This window comes from Xyrauchen texanus, chromosome 44 (assembly GCF_025860055.1).
Source record: "Xyrauchen texanus isolate HMW12.3.18 chromosome 44, RBS_HiC_50CHRs, whole genome shotgun sequence".
NCBI lineage: Eukaryota > Metazoa > Chordata > Actinopteri > Cypriniformes > Catostomidae > Xyrauchen > Xyrauchen texanus.
The window spans coordinates 1,036,501-1,052,538 of record NC_068319.1 but is presented as its reverse complement, the minus strand read 5'-3'; the positions used below and the strand labels follow the sequence as shown (position 1 = coordinate 1,052,538).

At 39.7% G+C, this 16,038-nt stretch overlaps 1 protein-coding gene and 2 long non-coding RNA genes across 5 annotated transcripts in view; 2 read left to right on the top strand and 1 right to left on the bottom strand.

Annotated features, from left to right (window-relative positions):
* The window catches only part of LOC127636457 (uncharacterized), a 185,185-nt gene that overhangs the window by 107,765 nt on the left and 61,382 nt on the right, over positions 1-16,038 (top strand). The gene's annotated exons all lie outside the window — the stretch shown is intronic.
* Positions 1-16,038, top strand: part of LOC127636460 (uncharacterized) — an 84,254-nt gene that overhangs the window by 6,912 nt on the left and 61,304 nt on the right. The gene's annotated exons all lie outside the window — the stretch shown is intronic.
* LOC127636399 (netrin receptor UNC5C-like) overlaps positions 1-16,038 on the bottom strand; it is a 246,330-nt gene that overhangs the window by 230,286 nt on the left and 6 nt on the right. For both annotated transcript variants that reach the window (XM_052116850.1, XM_052116851.1), the window contains exon 1: positions 15,622-16,038. This exon is cut by the window's right edge and continues 6 nt beyond it. In XM_052116850.1, the coding sequence (XP_051972810.1) occupies positions 15,622-16,015 (394 nt within the window). In that variant the 5' untranslated portion in view covers positions 16,016-16,038. The remainder of the gene's footprint in view (positions 1-15,621) is intronic.

Here is a 16,038-nt window from a genome sequence, read left to right as displayed (position 1 = left end):
CAGGGAACACACAAACTGATACAATGTATACATGTAAGACACTTTGGATAAACATGTCTGCCAAATGCATGAGATGTTACACCACTAAATTTCAATTTCTCTTAAAACAATATTTAGTCTAATATCTTGAGTTTTGCTTGACAAGTAGACAAAATTATTTTCATAATTTTGCCATGATTTAACCAATAAATATGATATACTATTGCATACATGTTTTATTCTTCAATTGCATAATATGTGGCATTTACATTTATTTGAACACGTGCTGAAACCGGTACCGTCTCTTTAAGAAAACCAGCATTTCTGTAAACAGCGCATTTAAATGAGCGCATGTTAATGAGAGAGACTCGAATGGCTTTATCTCATCTGTGCTATACGTGATTGGGATCAAATATTTATTTTTGTTGTTTTTAAATCAATAACTGACTGTAGAGAACAGAAAGGATATTAAAAGAGACATTATTCAATGACAAATGGGTTGTGTGGATCTTGTCTTTGGACACACATTATACGGTATACATATATCATTTGTATGATTTGGAAGTATTTACATAGAGTTTACATTGATAAAAATAACAACTCTAAAATGGTACTGTCTCTTTAAGATTATTACGGATTTAATAAAAAAAAAATCAAATAAATAAAAACAAGTCACGTCCCGTAAAATTTTTAATAATGTCGCTTTTAATGATCTTGGTACTTTACGGTCAGTTGCTGATAAAAAAATTTCAATAAATAAACATTTAATTCTAATCACGAATCGCACAGATGATGAAGATGTTCGAGTCGCTCTCGTTAACATGCGCTCATTTACAGACATGGTTTACAGAAATACCAGTTTTCTTAAAGAGACAGTACCTATTTTTTAGCACATGTTCAACAAATTGATGTACCTGTAAACAGAACAAATTATGCAATTAAAAATAATATTAATAATACATACATAATAATATTTATTGATTACATGCATCGATTTGTTCATTTGTTTTATTTTTATAAAACACAATTGTGGTGATGGCCGTGGCCGAGCGTCTGTAGAAAGTGAGTTCGGGAGAGTGAAAGTGGTAAGGATTGACACCTGTGGGAAATTCAGCTGGTTGAGTTTTGCAGCCAGAGCTGAGGGGGATAAAGGGGCTGTCCAGACTGGCGAGGGACCGAGAGAGACGCACAAAGCGGTGTGCGAGCGCACGCCACCAGAAAAGCACTGACAAGTGATAATAAATCTTACAATGGACTGTTCATCTGGCCCCCGTTTCCTCCTCCCATGACTTACAGAACCTTGTCACAGTGGTGCCAAAAACTGAGAGTTGTTGTGCCATGAGTTAGGCTTCCCCAGACATCAGAGGAAGCAGATGGACTGCCCACTGCGAGCGCGGCCACCTCCAGGATGCCCTCCATGTCTTAGTCTTCCCATGTATCGGCACCACTGTGACAAGGTTCTTTAACTCTCATTGGAGGAGGAAATGGGGGCCAGGTGAACAGTCCAATGTAAGATTTATCATCACTTCGTCTCTCTCTTCCTCAGCGGTCCGGACTGCCCCCTCTTTATCCCTCTCAGCAAAACACAAACCACTGTTAGAGAATTTACCACAGGTGTCAATCCTTACAGTGCTCACTCTCCTGAACTCACACTCTACAGATGCTTGGCCAGGCCCATCACCACAACAGTTAGTCAAATTAATTTCAATATTGTACCTAGTTAGAAAGTCCCATGTATAATTAACAGAATTTCTCTCCCAGCCCTAGAAATTATACATTATGACATTTTAAATTCAACAAATAATGTAAATATTGAACAAATAGGTTTTTTTGACAGTATGTTTGATATAGTAGCACATATATTTTGTATGTGGAATACAAACCTTGTGAACATTGTTAGAAATGTGTATTAAATTTCAAACAGTGACAATAGCATGCATCATTATTATAAATGCAATTTAACGAAAACTTAAATTCATAAATACATTTTTGCACAAGAGCTAAAATGGGTTTTAAAATGATGAAAAATCACAATCTAATAATTATTTTTGCTTAATATAATTGTTTGTAGTTGCATCACGCTTGTTGACAAAAGTCTGACGAGTAAAACTAAAAATGTACTAGCCAACGGAGGGTTGCGGTGGATAAAATAATAATCGTTCTCCGCATTTTTGTCTCACTGAATATCCTGTTCGACCAAGCAAAATGGATTGCCACCAGCGTTTCGTGCCGACTTTAACCGACAAAGCACCTGCCCATGATAATAAAAAAACAACTACAGGTCTGTGCACTTTAAAATAGAGCAGGACTTAAGGAAAATGAACCCTAATGGGGAGTCTGGCCTGAGGCAGGGTTTCTCTAATTACCCATCATAGACCAGACCCTTGCACAGACCCATTTGAGCTCCGACTTTATTGCCAAGTCAACAGCAGGACTTACACTGACCTCTTATCATCTCTGGCTGCATGGGGCCTTTAATGGAAAGCAGAATCCGGTGAAAACCTCAAAGTACCAAGTAAATGCATGTTCTTATTTAAGCACCATAAAAACAGGGAAGCACAAACATTTATCTGAGCTATGCTTTCATCTGCCGTGTGCCGAGCTGAAGAATAACAGAGCCGGGAGGCTGATAAAGTCAAGATAGGAAATGGGAACGTGCAGGTCTCAAGTTCCCATGATTGCAGGGAGGAGACGGACGGTCTAAGGTGGACAGCGGTAAACAGACCTATCGTTATACGCGAATTCTACGTCGTCCACATCAGTATGAGAGGCACAAACTCATTCAATGATGGTCAATTGGGCAGCCGGGCAAGCGTTACGCATTAGCCAAGCACACTAATAATTTGGCAAGTGTAATTTCAGCAGCTTCGTTGCCATTCCAGAACTTGGATTGAATATGTTGGTTTTTGATTAACGTTCAGATTCATTCGCTATCATGTGCTGTTGGTCAGGAAGCATATGGCTGACTGGTTAAAGTTAGTAACATGTTTGGGGTGCTTGGTGTACCTAGTGATGCAAATCGCCTCAGTTTCCCAGCAGGCATCCTGGCATCCTGTAAAAGACTGGACACCACTACATGTCCACAGGGAGTTCCGTCACACGACAGCGCAGATAAAAGCAAAGCGACTGCTGGCGTGACTCGCTGCTTTTTACAGCCCATGCATGCAATATGAGTAAAAGAGCATTCTGCGGTTCAGTCTCAAAGACAAGAGAATAAGTGCAACTATTGTAGATGACAATGCTTTTATGACAGGGTGGTGCTGCCGAAACATTTGCTTCATTTAAGGAGGTTAAAGGTTGTGTGTGTAACTCCTGCTTTACTTGTGGCAACAAACAGAACTGCAATACTACTAGGATTCAGCCGTTCACGATTAATGCTCTCTTTTAGGGATTTCACGATTAATTGTCATATATGCTCATATTTCTGAAGGTGCATGTGAGCTTCATACACCATTTGAAATCATTTGTACTTATTTGAATTTAAATGTATAAAACAAATAATAAAATAGGGATATATCGTTTCCTTTTAAGGCTTTAAAAACTTGTGAAAGACATGAAAAATCTTGTTTTAAATATCAAAAGTACTTCAAAATATTTAAAATGTCTCTTTTGTTTGTCAATTTTACATTTACACTTGTTTTTGGAACTCATTATACATATACATACATTATATATATTTTCCTTTTTTTTAATATATATATATTATTATTATTTTTTTTCTTTTTAGTTATATATTTTTTTTCTTTTTAGTTTTAGATATATATTTTTCATTTTCTTTTTAGTTTTATATATATATTGTGCTGGAGGAGCGCTTGGATGGGCCAAGAGGATTAACGCCTGGCGCCGTGTTGCCCGATCAGCGGCAGAGAGATAAAATGAGGCGGGGACGCCAGAGAGAGAGAGACGCACGCAGCAGTGTTTTGTGTGTGTGCACTTTTGTCATGTTTCAGTGTTTCATGTTGAATTAAAGTCTTTTTGATTGTTAATCCGGTTCCTGCTTCCTCCTTTCCCGATGAATGAGAGCTTGTCTGCCACACACGTATTCCTATTCCAAAGCTCAATGCGATTCCCCGTCCCTTGCATGTTTGTTTATTAAATATTTTGTCTAATTGCATGATGTTTTAGCCTTCTAATAAGAGTCCTGTTAGATTCATTTAATACATTTTGCCACGTTTAAAACACTACTTTTCCCTAAAAATCAGCATTTCCTGCACTAAAACATATCTTCATATTCCATCTGTGCCAGCTGCACGTTGATTTCCAGAGGGTTTACGACTTGCCAAGTACTGCGGTAAGAACTGGCGTTTCCAACTAATTAAATCCCGACGTAGTTACTAAAGCCTCTAGTTTACTTTTGTCTCGGGATACGAGTCCATACTTCAACAGGGCTGAAATGACTCGTCGACATTGTTGACAAATAGTCAAACAGTCGTTTGATGTCATTTAATGTAACATGAGATCACATTAAACTGTAATGATGACGTGTGAGAGCAGCGCTGCAGTTCACGACTGAAGAATTACACCGATCACAGATACACTCCAAACTTTACAAACCGCTTCAGCTGATGCACATCATGAGAGAATTATACACAAATACAGAAGCACGCTCATTGTGGAATACACCAAGGCCGGGCTGCTGCTCCACTGAAGCAAAACTTACATGTCAGAGCATTTTAAATGCGGTTATATCTAATGCGTCACATCTTCAATGCGGTTATATCTAATGCGTCACATCTTCAATGCGGTTATATTTAATGCGTCACATCTTCAAAGCGGTTATATTTAATGCGTCACATCTTCAATGTGGTTACATTTAATGCATCACATCTTTAATGTGGTTATATTGACTGCGTCACACTTTAAATGCGGTTATATTGACTGTCGCATATTTAATGCATCACAGCTTTAATGCGTCACATCTTCAATGCGGTTATATTTAATGCATCACATCTTTAATGTGGTTATATTGACTGCGTCACACTTTAAATGCGGTTATATTGACTGTCGCATATTTAATGCATCACATCTTTAATGTGGTTATATTGACTGCGTCACATTTTAAATGCGGTTAATTGACTGTCGCATATTTAATGCATCACAGCTTTAATGCGTCACATCTTCAATGCGGTTATATTTAATGCATCACATCTTCAATGCGGTTCTATTTAATGCGTCACATCTTCAATGCGGTTATATTGACTGCGTCACATCATTAATGCGGTTATATTGACTGCATCACATCTTTAATGTGGTTATATTGACTGCGTCACATTTTAAATGCGGTTATATTGACTGTCGCATATTTAATGCATCACAGCTTTAATGCGTCACATCTTCAATGCGGTTATATTTAATGCGTCACATCTTCAATGCAGTTATATTTAATGCGTCACATCTTCAATGCAGTTATATTGACTGCGTCACATCTTCAATGCAGTTATATTGCCTGCGTCACATCTTCAATGCAGTTATATTGACTGCGTCACATCTTCAATGCAGTTATATTGACTGTGTCACATTTTAAATGCGGTTATATTGACTGTGCCGCATATTTAATGCATCACAGCTTTAATGCGTCACATCGTTAATGCGTGACATCGTTAATGTGTCACATTGTATTAAAGTTCAAATAATATGGCAGAAGATAACGTACATTTTTTTTGTTTTTATTTTTTGTTTTTGTGTATTTATATATGATATATTTGTGAGTAATTGTGATTGTAATTATTGGCTTTTGGATGTATTGTTTGGACCCCAGGAAGACTAGCTGTCGTCTCGGCGTCAGCTAATGGGGATCCTTTAAATAAACAAATAAACAAATAACTATAAACTCTGAAATGGTCATTTCTCCGTGCGGTCAGCGGCTCTTCTATGAGTCGTGTGAATGTCCCGATCTAAGGGGGAGAGATTGAAACTGCACTGGCTGATGCACACTCTGTCATGGGACGCTCATCGCTCGAGCGCACACACTTAATGCAGCTAGACTATAACGTGATTGCTTGTGACTTATTGAATCATAATATATGTGTCACTGTGTGTTTTTTATCGTGAAGAACATTGTCAATACGCAGCTTTATTAATATGTTTATTTATTTTTTTAAAGAGTTTTTGGTGAAGATGGATTGAAGTGAACAGAAAGGTGAGAGAGACCTTCAATGCAAGTCTATGGCATTTTCTCATGCGTTTTATTGCTCAACTGGCAAAAGGTCTGATTGCTTAGAAAAGTAAATGGCACAGCTTTCTTCAACAAGCATCATTCATGCCCGTAGAACAAACATCGCAGGATGAGTTATGCGCTGTAGTTTTGAAACCGCCTTTAACCCAGAGTATGAGCAATAGCAACAGTAATGCCTTCGCAAACACCAGCGATTATTGTTTGATGCCACTAGTGCCACAGAAATTATGCACATTACACAACTCTACACAACAATGTGAATGTTTAAAATGTGGTTGGGTGGTGTCCACTACAGAAAAACCTTTAAAGAGGCGTCATGTCACTCGCCCTCCTAACTGCCCTGAGCGGAGCCCCTTTGACTGGTAATAACTCTCATCTCTCTCTCCGTTTCCTGATCACAATTACCCTCTCCATGAGGACTAGAGGCTGTAAATTACATTTCTCTGATCCTCAGCTATAATTGGACACTGAGGATTCTCCGAGCTGCAGCCTTTCTGTAAGTGGAAAACAAAGAGCCTCCGAGTGCCCGGGTTTGGATTTCACAGGCAAGTCAATGCGACTCATTACATTAAAAGAAAGGTTTAATGGCGCTCCATATATATATATATACACACATATACACACGTCACCCATACGGAGAGGGTTAAACACACCAGTGAGGTATGGATGTAAGTGGCCGTCATTACAGGAAAAGGAGTGTGTCAACAAGACAGGTCAGACACTTTTGCACTGGAATGCTTGTGAAGTATCTGCACTTGTGCCGGGCTGCGCTAATGGACTGCTAATAGAAGCCAATGCACTTTGATGCTTCCCCCCGTAGTTTCACGGGTGACAGCGTGTGATTAATTGCACTCACTCCGCTCCTCATTGGCTTTGTGAAGAGAATAGAGGCGAGAGGCTGTCATTGCAGTGACTTTGCCCGCTTACCTTCGTGCACAGCTGGATATGGAATGCGTCGCCACGGACAATGCCGTGCGCATACTGGAATACATCTTTTTCGCAGCCGGAGCGCAATGTGACGTCAAGAGAAGAAAGCTGCAACCTCAGCACGACTTTCACAGCAATTATCACCAAAAATATCCTTAACACGGGGGAAGGCAAACAAACAGCGAGTAATGCTGACGCCCACAAGGCGACGATGACACAACGTTTGGCTCGACCTTTACCTGCACGTGACTGCTTGTACGAATTCTCTAAGCTCTAAAGATTTCCAGTTTCATTGGCATACTCAAAATTAAAGGCTTATAACTCAACAAAAATAATAATAAATCAAGTGTTCATGATAAAATATACCTAAGAAACTGCTGAACCCCCCTTTTTTTTTTTATTTGACATTATATATCTCGGTGTGTAAATAAGGCAGCTCTGAAAAACTGATTAATTTATTTCCAATCAGGTCAACATTATCTGAGAAAAATTTTATGTTGATCATCGTGTCCAAAAACATCTCCAAACAAATAAAAGATAATAATTGTACATAAGAACTAATTACACATGCAAACACAACAATGACTAAAGGTTTGCATAGCATGCAGACATGAATTTAGTCATGAGATTTCACAGGATGAGTTTCATTCTGTGTCATTTGAGTCATCATTGAGTCTGTGTTGTGTATTTGGCGCCATCTCCTGGTGGTCATATGTAACATTGTGCTTCATGTGGATTATCTAATGATCTATACATCTGATTATCTTGTGTGTGGACTCGATTGAAAGATAATCACAGACTCTAAATAATGATATATGATATTTTATTTTACGTTTACATTTTCTGAAGATGTAAGCAAAAACGTGGCATATAAGCAACACCAACATAATTGTCAAAGACATATATTTAGCTGTTACTCGCTATATTTGTCATCAGTGAGTAAAACAAATAGTCTGGTTGTATTTTACTCGTTAAGAGCTTTCCAACAATATATGACACATGAATATTTGATCAGTTTGATGTTTTTACAGATTGCAATATTTAGTACAATTTTTTTAATAAATGATCACAACGTAACACTTTCCGATTTATCTGCATATTTCAAAGCACTTGTTCAGTTTTGGTCATAATATCTACATGCAATGGAAAGTAAAGTTTCTAATCTTTCAAACGACACCTATTGTGTGTTTGTGTCGTTAGTCATATTTATACAATTATAATGTTTTCCCCTTGTGGGCCCATCCGAGCTTAGAATATTAAGTCACACATTCTCCAACTCCAAAAAAAATGTGCTAAATCATTTCATCCTCAGGGAATCACCAACACATTGTTGCACTAGGTCATACTATAGTAGCCGCAGAGCACACAAAGCTGCCTTTGTGTTTTCCTAACGTATTTGGAGAATGACCATGATGTCTGTAACCGTAGTAGTGCCCCTGAGACTCAAACGTTAGGCAGTGAGGGAAGTGCTTAGAGTAATGATGATGGCAATAACATTCTCACTTACGCACAATTTTAACGCCCATCAGCTCTGTGTGTTTTAACGGTCATCTCTTGAGCGTTTTGCTAGTATATCATTAGAAAAATACAAATATTGTCTTAAATGCTTTAGCCCCCGTCCCCCCCCCCCCATGTAAACAAAGCTCATGGGACACATATTGAGGACTGACATGGAAAGAGTGAACTCATGCCATGACGAGCACAGTAGGCTCTGCGTTTGCTGTTTTTTTTCAGGCTTTACAGTAATTACGTGTATAAGAGAACAAACAAGACGTCTTTGTTTGCCTATGAAGAGGATCGAGCGTTGCATATGGAAACCACGGCATGCACCGGTTTAACAAGTGCTTATAAAGTGGCCAAATTGAGAAACCCAAACAATTAAAACCTGTGAACAAAAATGTACAAGAATGGATTATGCGCATTTGGGATCTTCGGCTTTCATCAACAAAAGGATCTGCATATTCAAACCGACAGCCGGTCTACTTCAGCGCCCAAATCCACATGCCCTTCTGCTGTTCAACGGATGACAAGACCGTCTCCGGTCCACGTATTGTCAAGGGTTATTCGGGTTGGACAGGGAGGTTTTTATCCCCTCGTTGCATCTTGACTTACATGGTCACCTCTTACTCATATTCAGGCGAAAGGAGACACTTCTACTGGAGATTTTACTGTACTTGAAGTGATTCACTCCCGTACTCGGCCTCTATTTATCCCATTCCTCGCCCGGGCCAAGAGAACACTGGGACGAGTGGGAATTCACACAATTAAAACAAGTGTATCGACAGTGAAAAATAAGGGGATAGCAGAAGTGGCTGAGGGGAAGATAAAACAGAAGTGTGAGGGAATAATCCACGAACAATAGCTGCAAGTGTGCAAAGGATTTCGATGCAAGTTAGGCCAATTTATGAACGTTGATTTCCCCCCAAAATATTTTCAAACTCATCCCCCGAGCTTCCAGTGAGGCACTTTACAATGGAGCCAATTTTGGAGGCTTTAAAAGGCTGAAATGTGAAGTTTATAAAAGCACTGGCATTGATTTGTTTGTTAAAACTGGTGTATTATTTGAGTAAAGTTGTTTAAATGGTTGTTTTAGGGTTGTAGGGACTCATCGTCATGCCATCCCAGAACACAATGATTTTTAGAAGAGTATCTCCGGTCTGTAGGTCCATACAATGCAAGTGGATGGTGACCAGCACTTTAAAGCTCCAAAAAGCATATAAAGGCAGCATAAAAGCAATCCATATGCCTCTCACGTGATGCAAGCACGCTGGCATGTTCAAATGAAAGCAAAACCAATGAAGCTTTCAAACAAAACAAAATCAAGCAGCACTTCACGCGAGAACTGACGCGATACCGCTGGAACATGCCAATGCCCTCGCACATAAGAGGCACATCGGAGAACGACTGGAAGTAAACAATAATAGTGAAAAGGACTTCAATATTTATCTGCATCTCACCCAAAGCGACCGTTTAGCTTTAGAATACATTCATTTAACCACTGGAATTGTATAGCTTACTTTAACTGCGATTGTATGTGCTTTTTGGAGCTTTAAAGTGCTGGTCACCATTCACTTGCATTGTATGGACCTACAGAGCGGAGATACTCTTCTAAAAATCTTCACTTGTGTTCTGCAGAATAAAAGTCACACATCTGGGGACATTCCTCCGCCCCTGGCAGGGGCCCTACCGCTCCAGGCGACCGGGGAGTTACTTCCCTCCTCCCCTCGTGGATGGCGGTCTTCCCTCGACCCCTCCGCGTTTCTGGGGGACGGTAGGGCGCCTCCTCCTTGCCCATCTGAATCCCCTTAAATTGGTGCCAAAACCCGGGGAGGAGGAGGGATGCCCGTCGCAGAGTCCGACACTGCCGTCCACCCGGGGAGCGCCACTACCATCTGCCGGGTGACGGATTAGCCTGACCGCCCAGAAGTAGGGAACTTCCGTCGTCCGCGGGGTGAGTGGGGACTGGATTCCCCGACCGCCTGGAGCGATGGAGCCGCTGCCAGGGGCGGAGGAGTGCCCTGCCGTCCCCCAGAAATGCGGAGGGGTCGAGGGAAGTAACTCCCCAATCACCTGGAGCGGTAGGGCCGCTGCCAGGGGCGGAGGAATGTCCCTATGTGCCGCTAGAAAAGCGGAGGGGCGCTCTGTCCACTGGGGGTCGGAGGTTTGACTCCGGTCTGCCTTCATCCCTCTCGGAGGCTTAATTAGGCTGATAAGGGACCGGGTGTGTATAATCACGACCCGGCCCCGCCCTCCGCCCTGCCACAATTGCAATGGGCATTAAATCTCATAAACTCTCATCCTCCACAAAATTAATCTGCCGGTATACTGTAGCTATCCACATTCATACAGCAATCGTGAAGCTGCGTTCAAGATTCACGTCGGAGCGTCAACGCCACTTTGAACTCCACATGAAAAGCACTTGAAGCCCAAAACATCTCATTCTGCGTCTTGGTGATAGTTAAGACTTGACGTGATTCTGTGGTGATTATAATGCGCATTACATATGCTAATCTGGGTTTGTTTTGTACATGAAATAACGCTAAGAGCTCCTTTATCCATTTGATCACTGGCAGGGGAAGCACTGTAAGAGATAACAACCTCCGTGGCTTAATCTTAGGATAGAGGGTAACAGTCAACTAGCGTTACCGCATTACCGCCTATAGAATGTCTATGGGACCGCCACGTTATGCGGTTTTATGCTAAGCTTGTAGGGTCACCTTTGTAGAAGGGCTCTGGTGTGTTGTGAAGTGTGTATCAGTGTAATGGAGTGGTGGTGGCGTAGTGGACTAAAGCACATCACTGGTAATCAGAAGGTTGCTGGTTCGATCCCCACAGTCACCACCATTGTGTCCTTGAGTAAGACACTTAACTCCAGGTTGCTCCGGGGGGATTGTCCCTGTAATAAGTGCTCTGTATAATACATTGGTAATCAGAAGGTTGCTGGTTCAATCCCCACAGTCACCACCATTGTGTCCTTGAGTAAGACACTTAACTCGAGGTTGCTCCGGGGGGAATGTCCCTGTAATAAGTGCGCTGTAAGTCGCTTTGGATAAAAGCGTCTGCCAAATGCATGAATGTAAATGACACATTAGAAAAGGTTTCACCATTCAAATGCATTAATGGTAAACGCGTTAAACGTGTCAAATTAAATCGCATGCGTCAACACGTCAATTCTGACAGCTCTAATTTAAGCGTTTACAGACTGGCACCATTCACTTCCATTGCAAGTGTCTCACTGTAACACAGGGTTGTGCTTTTGTTTAAAGCAAAGCAGGGATGTGTCGTTTTTTATTTATATTTATTTTATTTAAATGGTAAAATTAAAATTATGCCACAAATGCTGCCGATTGAGCTTAACTTGTATTGACCCCAGAATATTCCTTTAATAAGGGGTATCAGTGCAATAAGTCATCTGGGCAGTGAAATATCCCCATGTGAACCGGAAACGTGTAGCTCATTAATATCCCCCCCAAAAAAACCTATGGCCCATTAATTAGTTGCAAACAATGTTCTCCCCAAATATCGACTTCTTAATGGGCACAAAAGAGACCTGGTTCGTGTTCCCATCAGTCAATGGTCCTGCAGCCTCGGAGGAGTTTTGGAATAGGGTTTATGTCATCCTGCGATGCCCTTCAGACGTTGGAGCTGGATAGTTTTCCCTCATCCTTTCCCTGTTTCTCATTAACTATTCCCAATTGTTGAGAGGGGCTTTACCAGACTGGATCGAGTTTCTAACAAACATATCATAATGACGTTTATTTTCTTAATAATGACAACCCTTTCAGTGATCTCCAAAAGTGAAGAATCAGCAGAATCAGCCACCTGCACACTATAACTACATGTAAGCCACCAAGGGAGGGTTTAATCCGATGTCAAACACGGCTCAAAGGAGATTTACAAAACTGGCTTTTAATGGAGAGGAGGTCTTTGTGCCGTCCTCCTGTGTCAAGAAGATGGCTGCCACTGTTTACTTGTACAACAATTATTCAGCTAAATTCCTTTCAATGGGGGCTGTACACTTCATTTCCCTTAACGGCAAGAAAAAGGACAAACGGCTTGAGCGTTGGTTTTAGCAGAGACATGCCACAATGACAAACTTGAAAGCATCTTAACCAGAGAGAAACCTCTCTTTTAGGGGCAACGCTGTAATCTATCATGTAAAATAGCTTATCTAAACGGATCAGGGCCTGAAGTCATTCTTTCACCCTTTAAAAACAAACAAGAGGTTCCAGTGAGGCACTTCCAATGGAAGTCAATGGGGGCAAGTTTTGGAGGGTTTAAAGTCAGAAATGTGACACTTATAATTTTATAAAAGCACTTGCATTGATCTCCGTGTATTATCTGTCCTGTAAAGCGGTTTAGATTGTTGCTTTTAGTCATTTTAGGGTTTACAGCTTTACGTCATCATGGCAACAAAGTTGTAAAATTGTCTATCTTTCCACAGATGTGGTCAGTGAGTGATTTAATGACAGTAAAATCATGTTAACACACATATTGTTTATGTCTTGTGTTTATACTGTTGAAACAGTATTTTAATGTTGACAGATTAAACCCCATTGACTTCCATTGGAAGTGTGTCACTGGAACACACATTTAAAGAAAACGAGGAACGAGTCGAAATAAATTTTTGTGGTAATCAACATTATATCACAAATGCTGTCCATTGAGCTCAACCCTATAAAGCCAAGCCAAACAATCTATTGTTTGTATGTTTCACATGTTTTTGGCACCATCTAGTGGTTATGTGTAAAAATAAAAGTGGTTTCAATGTTTATATCGATATATTTAAAATGAAAAGTGACTCTTATGTTGGGATAAATGACAGCTGAGTTTAATAAAGTTAAAGTGACTATGATTATATTGTTACTGATATTATAAAATGAGTATTTGCTGATTAGAAGCAACTTGTGCTTGGTTAAAATTTTGTATATTATTTTATTGAAAATCCTGCTTTGAAATCCATATTAAATATGATACAACAGTTTTTTGAGGAATATCTCTCAATCAGCATTACATTCATGCACACCACAACAAAATAAATAAATCACAGAGCTTTAAAAATTAATTATATCATATATATATTTAAAGTGTGAACTAATATTTCTGTGTATTTCCATACATGCCGGCTGCTCCGTCATTATAAAGATCTCATTATTTTACATGACAAGCCATTATGATGTCATCAAGTTACTGAGACCCAGCGATATGGCAATATATATATATATATATAGTGCATAAAATATAAGTTATACATTTTATTATATTTGATGTGCCGAATTGAACGGTGATACATTTCAGTCTATATTTATAGAGGAGAGGAAGTGATCATGGCCAAACTCTCAAACATTTAGTGTCTCTGAAAAGCCCAGAGAGTCCTCTGATAATACCCCAATATTTACCCCTAGTAGACAAACTCACATAACAAATGTCCCACACAAATGAAGTGCTGGAGGAGATTGACCTTAAAAGCCTGATGTATCAAATATGATGCATTAAAAAAAAGAAAACACATGCAATTTCCAAATTTTTTTTTTTTTACAATTTCTTTTTATAGTTTGTCTAATGGTACTAATATGTAAATTTAAAAAAAATGTTTAATAAAAAATGACAATTCTTTCATAAGTCAGGCTTTACAGGGTTAACTTGCATTAAAACCAGAATATTCCTTTAAGAGCAAAATAAATGATTTGTATATAGTCAGTTAGTGGTGTAACCCTTGTGCGACATTCGGGACATTTGTATTTTTCATTTTATTTAAATTTTTCAATCATTTTGACTGTGTTAATGCAACGACATACATTTTATGAAAGGGTGTATTTTTGGGCACACAAAATAGTCACACTCCGGACCTTTAGGACAACAATGTCCCCATTAAAACTGCAATATTTGATCCCAGAGACTTTAAAGCATCAAATCATGAATTCTATGATGTTTTGTTTACATTACGGAGCCTCGGCTTCAACATTTAAAAGTTTAAAATGTTCCACCAGATGGTGCCATTTTTCTCATGTTTATCCTGTGGAGCAAATACAAGCTTTTCCCCTATTCTACAGTTTACTGTATTATAGAGACCTGCAGGACAACTGAATACATGATGCAGATAAAACTGTGTGTGTGTGTGTGTGTGTGTGTGTGTGTGTGTGTGTGTGTGCATTTTGCATGCTTGTATTGAGAATGTGTGTGTGTGTGTGTGTATAAAAAAAACAACTGTGGCATTATGTAAAGACATTTAAATTGTGGCATTTAAAGGGTTAAATCCTGAAAATGAATGAATATTTAGTAGCTATGATCAGGACTGATGTTGGTTCAAATATAACCAATTGAAAGTGGGAAATAATATTAATAAACAACATTATAAATGGCAGTTTTCTGACGTGGACGTGACTTTTTTAATTGACGCACAAGGGTTAAACAAATAAAACTATCATTTGCACCAACACCACCACAAATGCATCGTTACACAACAAACTACCAGCACGATAAACTCACAGGAAGGCAAAGATGGTCTCATTTCAGTGCTTGTTCACCCATAAGCAAAGAAAACATCTGCTGCTCATCTTTAATTTCGCGCAAGATAACTCGCATTCATTCTTGCCTGTCCATCATGATCACACTTTGATAAACATCAGCAAAAAGTTCTGATGCTCCAAATCCTCTATAGGAGGTTAATATACAAATCTAAAGAGAGTTATTGAACAGCAATAATACTGTTGTTACATTATAGCGAATGACACAATAATCAGTGATACATTCACTCAACGTTCTAAAAGATAAAGACATTGTTTGACCAGAATCTAAACATGAAATATGATTGAAACACAATATATTTCACACATCTTTGGCAGTTTAATGCACTAAATCAATTCCCCTTGAAACACGTGTCACGCGACGTTGACAATTGTAAGAATAAAATGCTGATGACGCACCAGAACAATTATTTCACACAATAGATCACAAACTTTATGTCGCTCGTGTAAGTAAAGTTGGGCCAGCAGTATGAAGAGACACAACATTAATACAGAAGAGCTTCTGTGTCTTACCTTGAGCCGCACCGACGCCGACGAGCAATAAAACAAGGAAAACTCTTAAAGGAATCATCTGCTGTAAGAATCCCGACGCGACGCGAGCTCTTCCCGCAGTCTTTTCACTTCTTCCCATCATATGAACAAGGCAAAAATCCGCCGTCTGATTCCGATCAGGTGCAATCGATCGAGGAGCTTCTGGAAGTCGAGTTTCAGTGGAGTCGAACCACACCGATGAAAGCTCGCGGGAAGGTCCGTCAGAAGCCTCCGCCGCGCGACAAACTGTTTGAGATGAAATATCCAGTTTGTCCGTTTCCGTGCGATGCGAATGTCTCTCAGGGCTTCTCTCAGTGCACAGAAATGGGTAAATCAGCTCCTCTGAGGCGAGTTCATGTTCAGTCTCAGTGCGCATCAGTGACGCGCTTCTGATGGAGA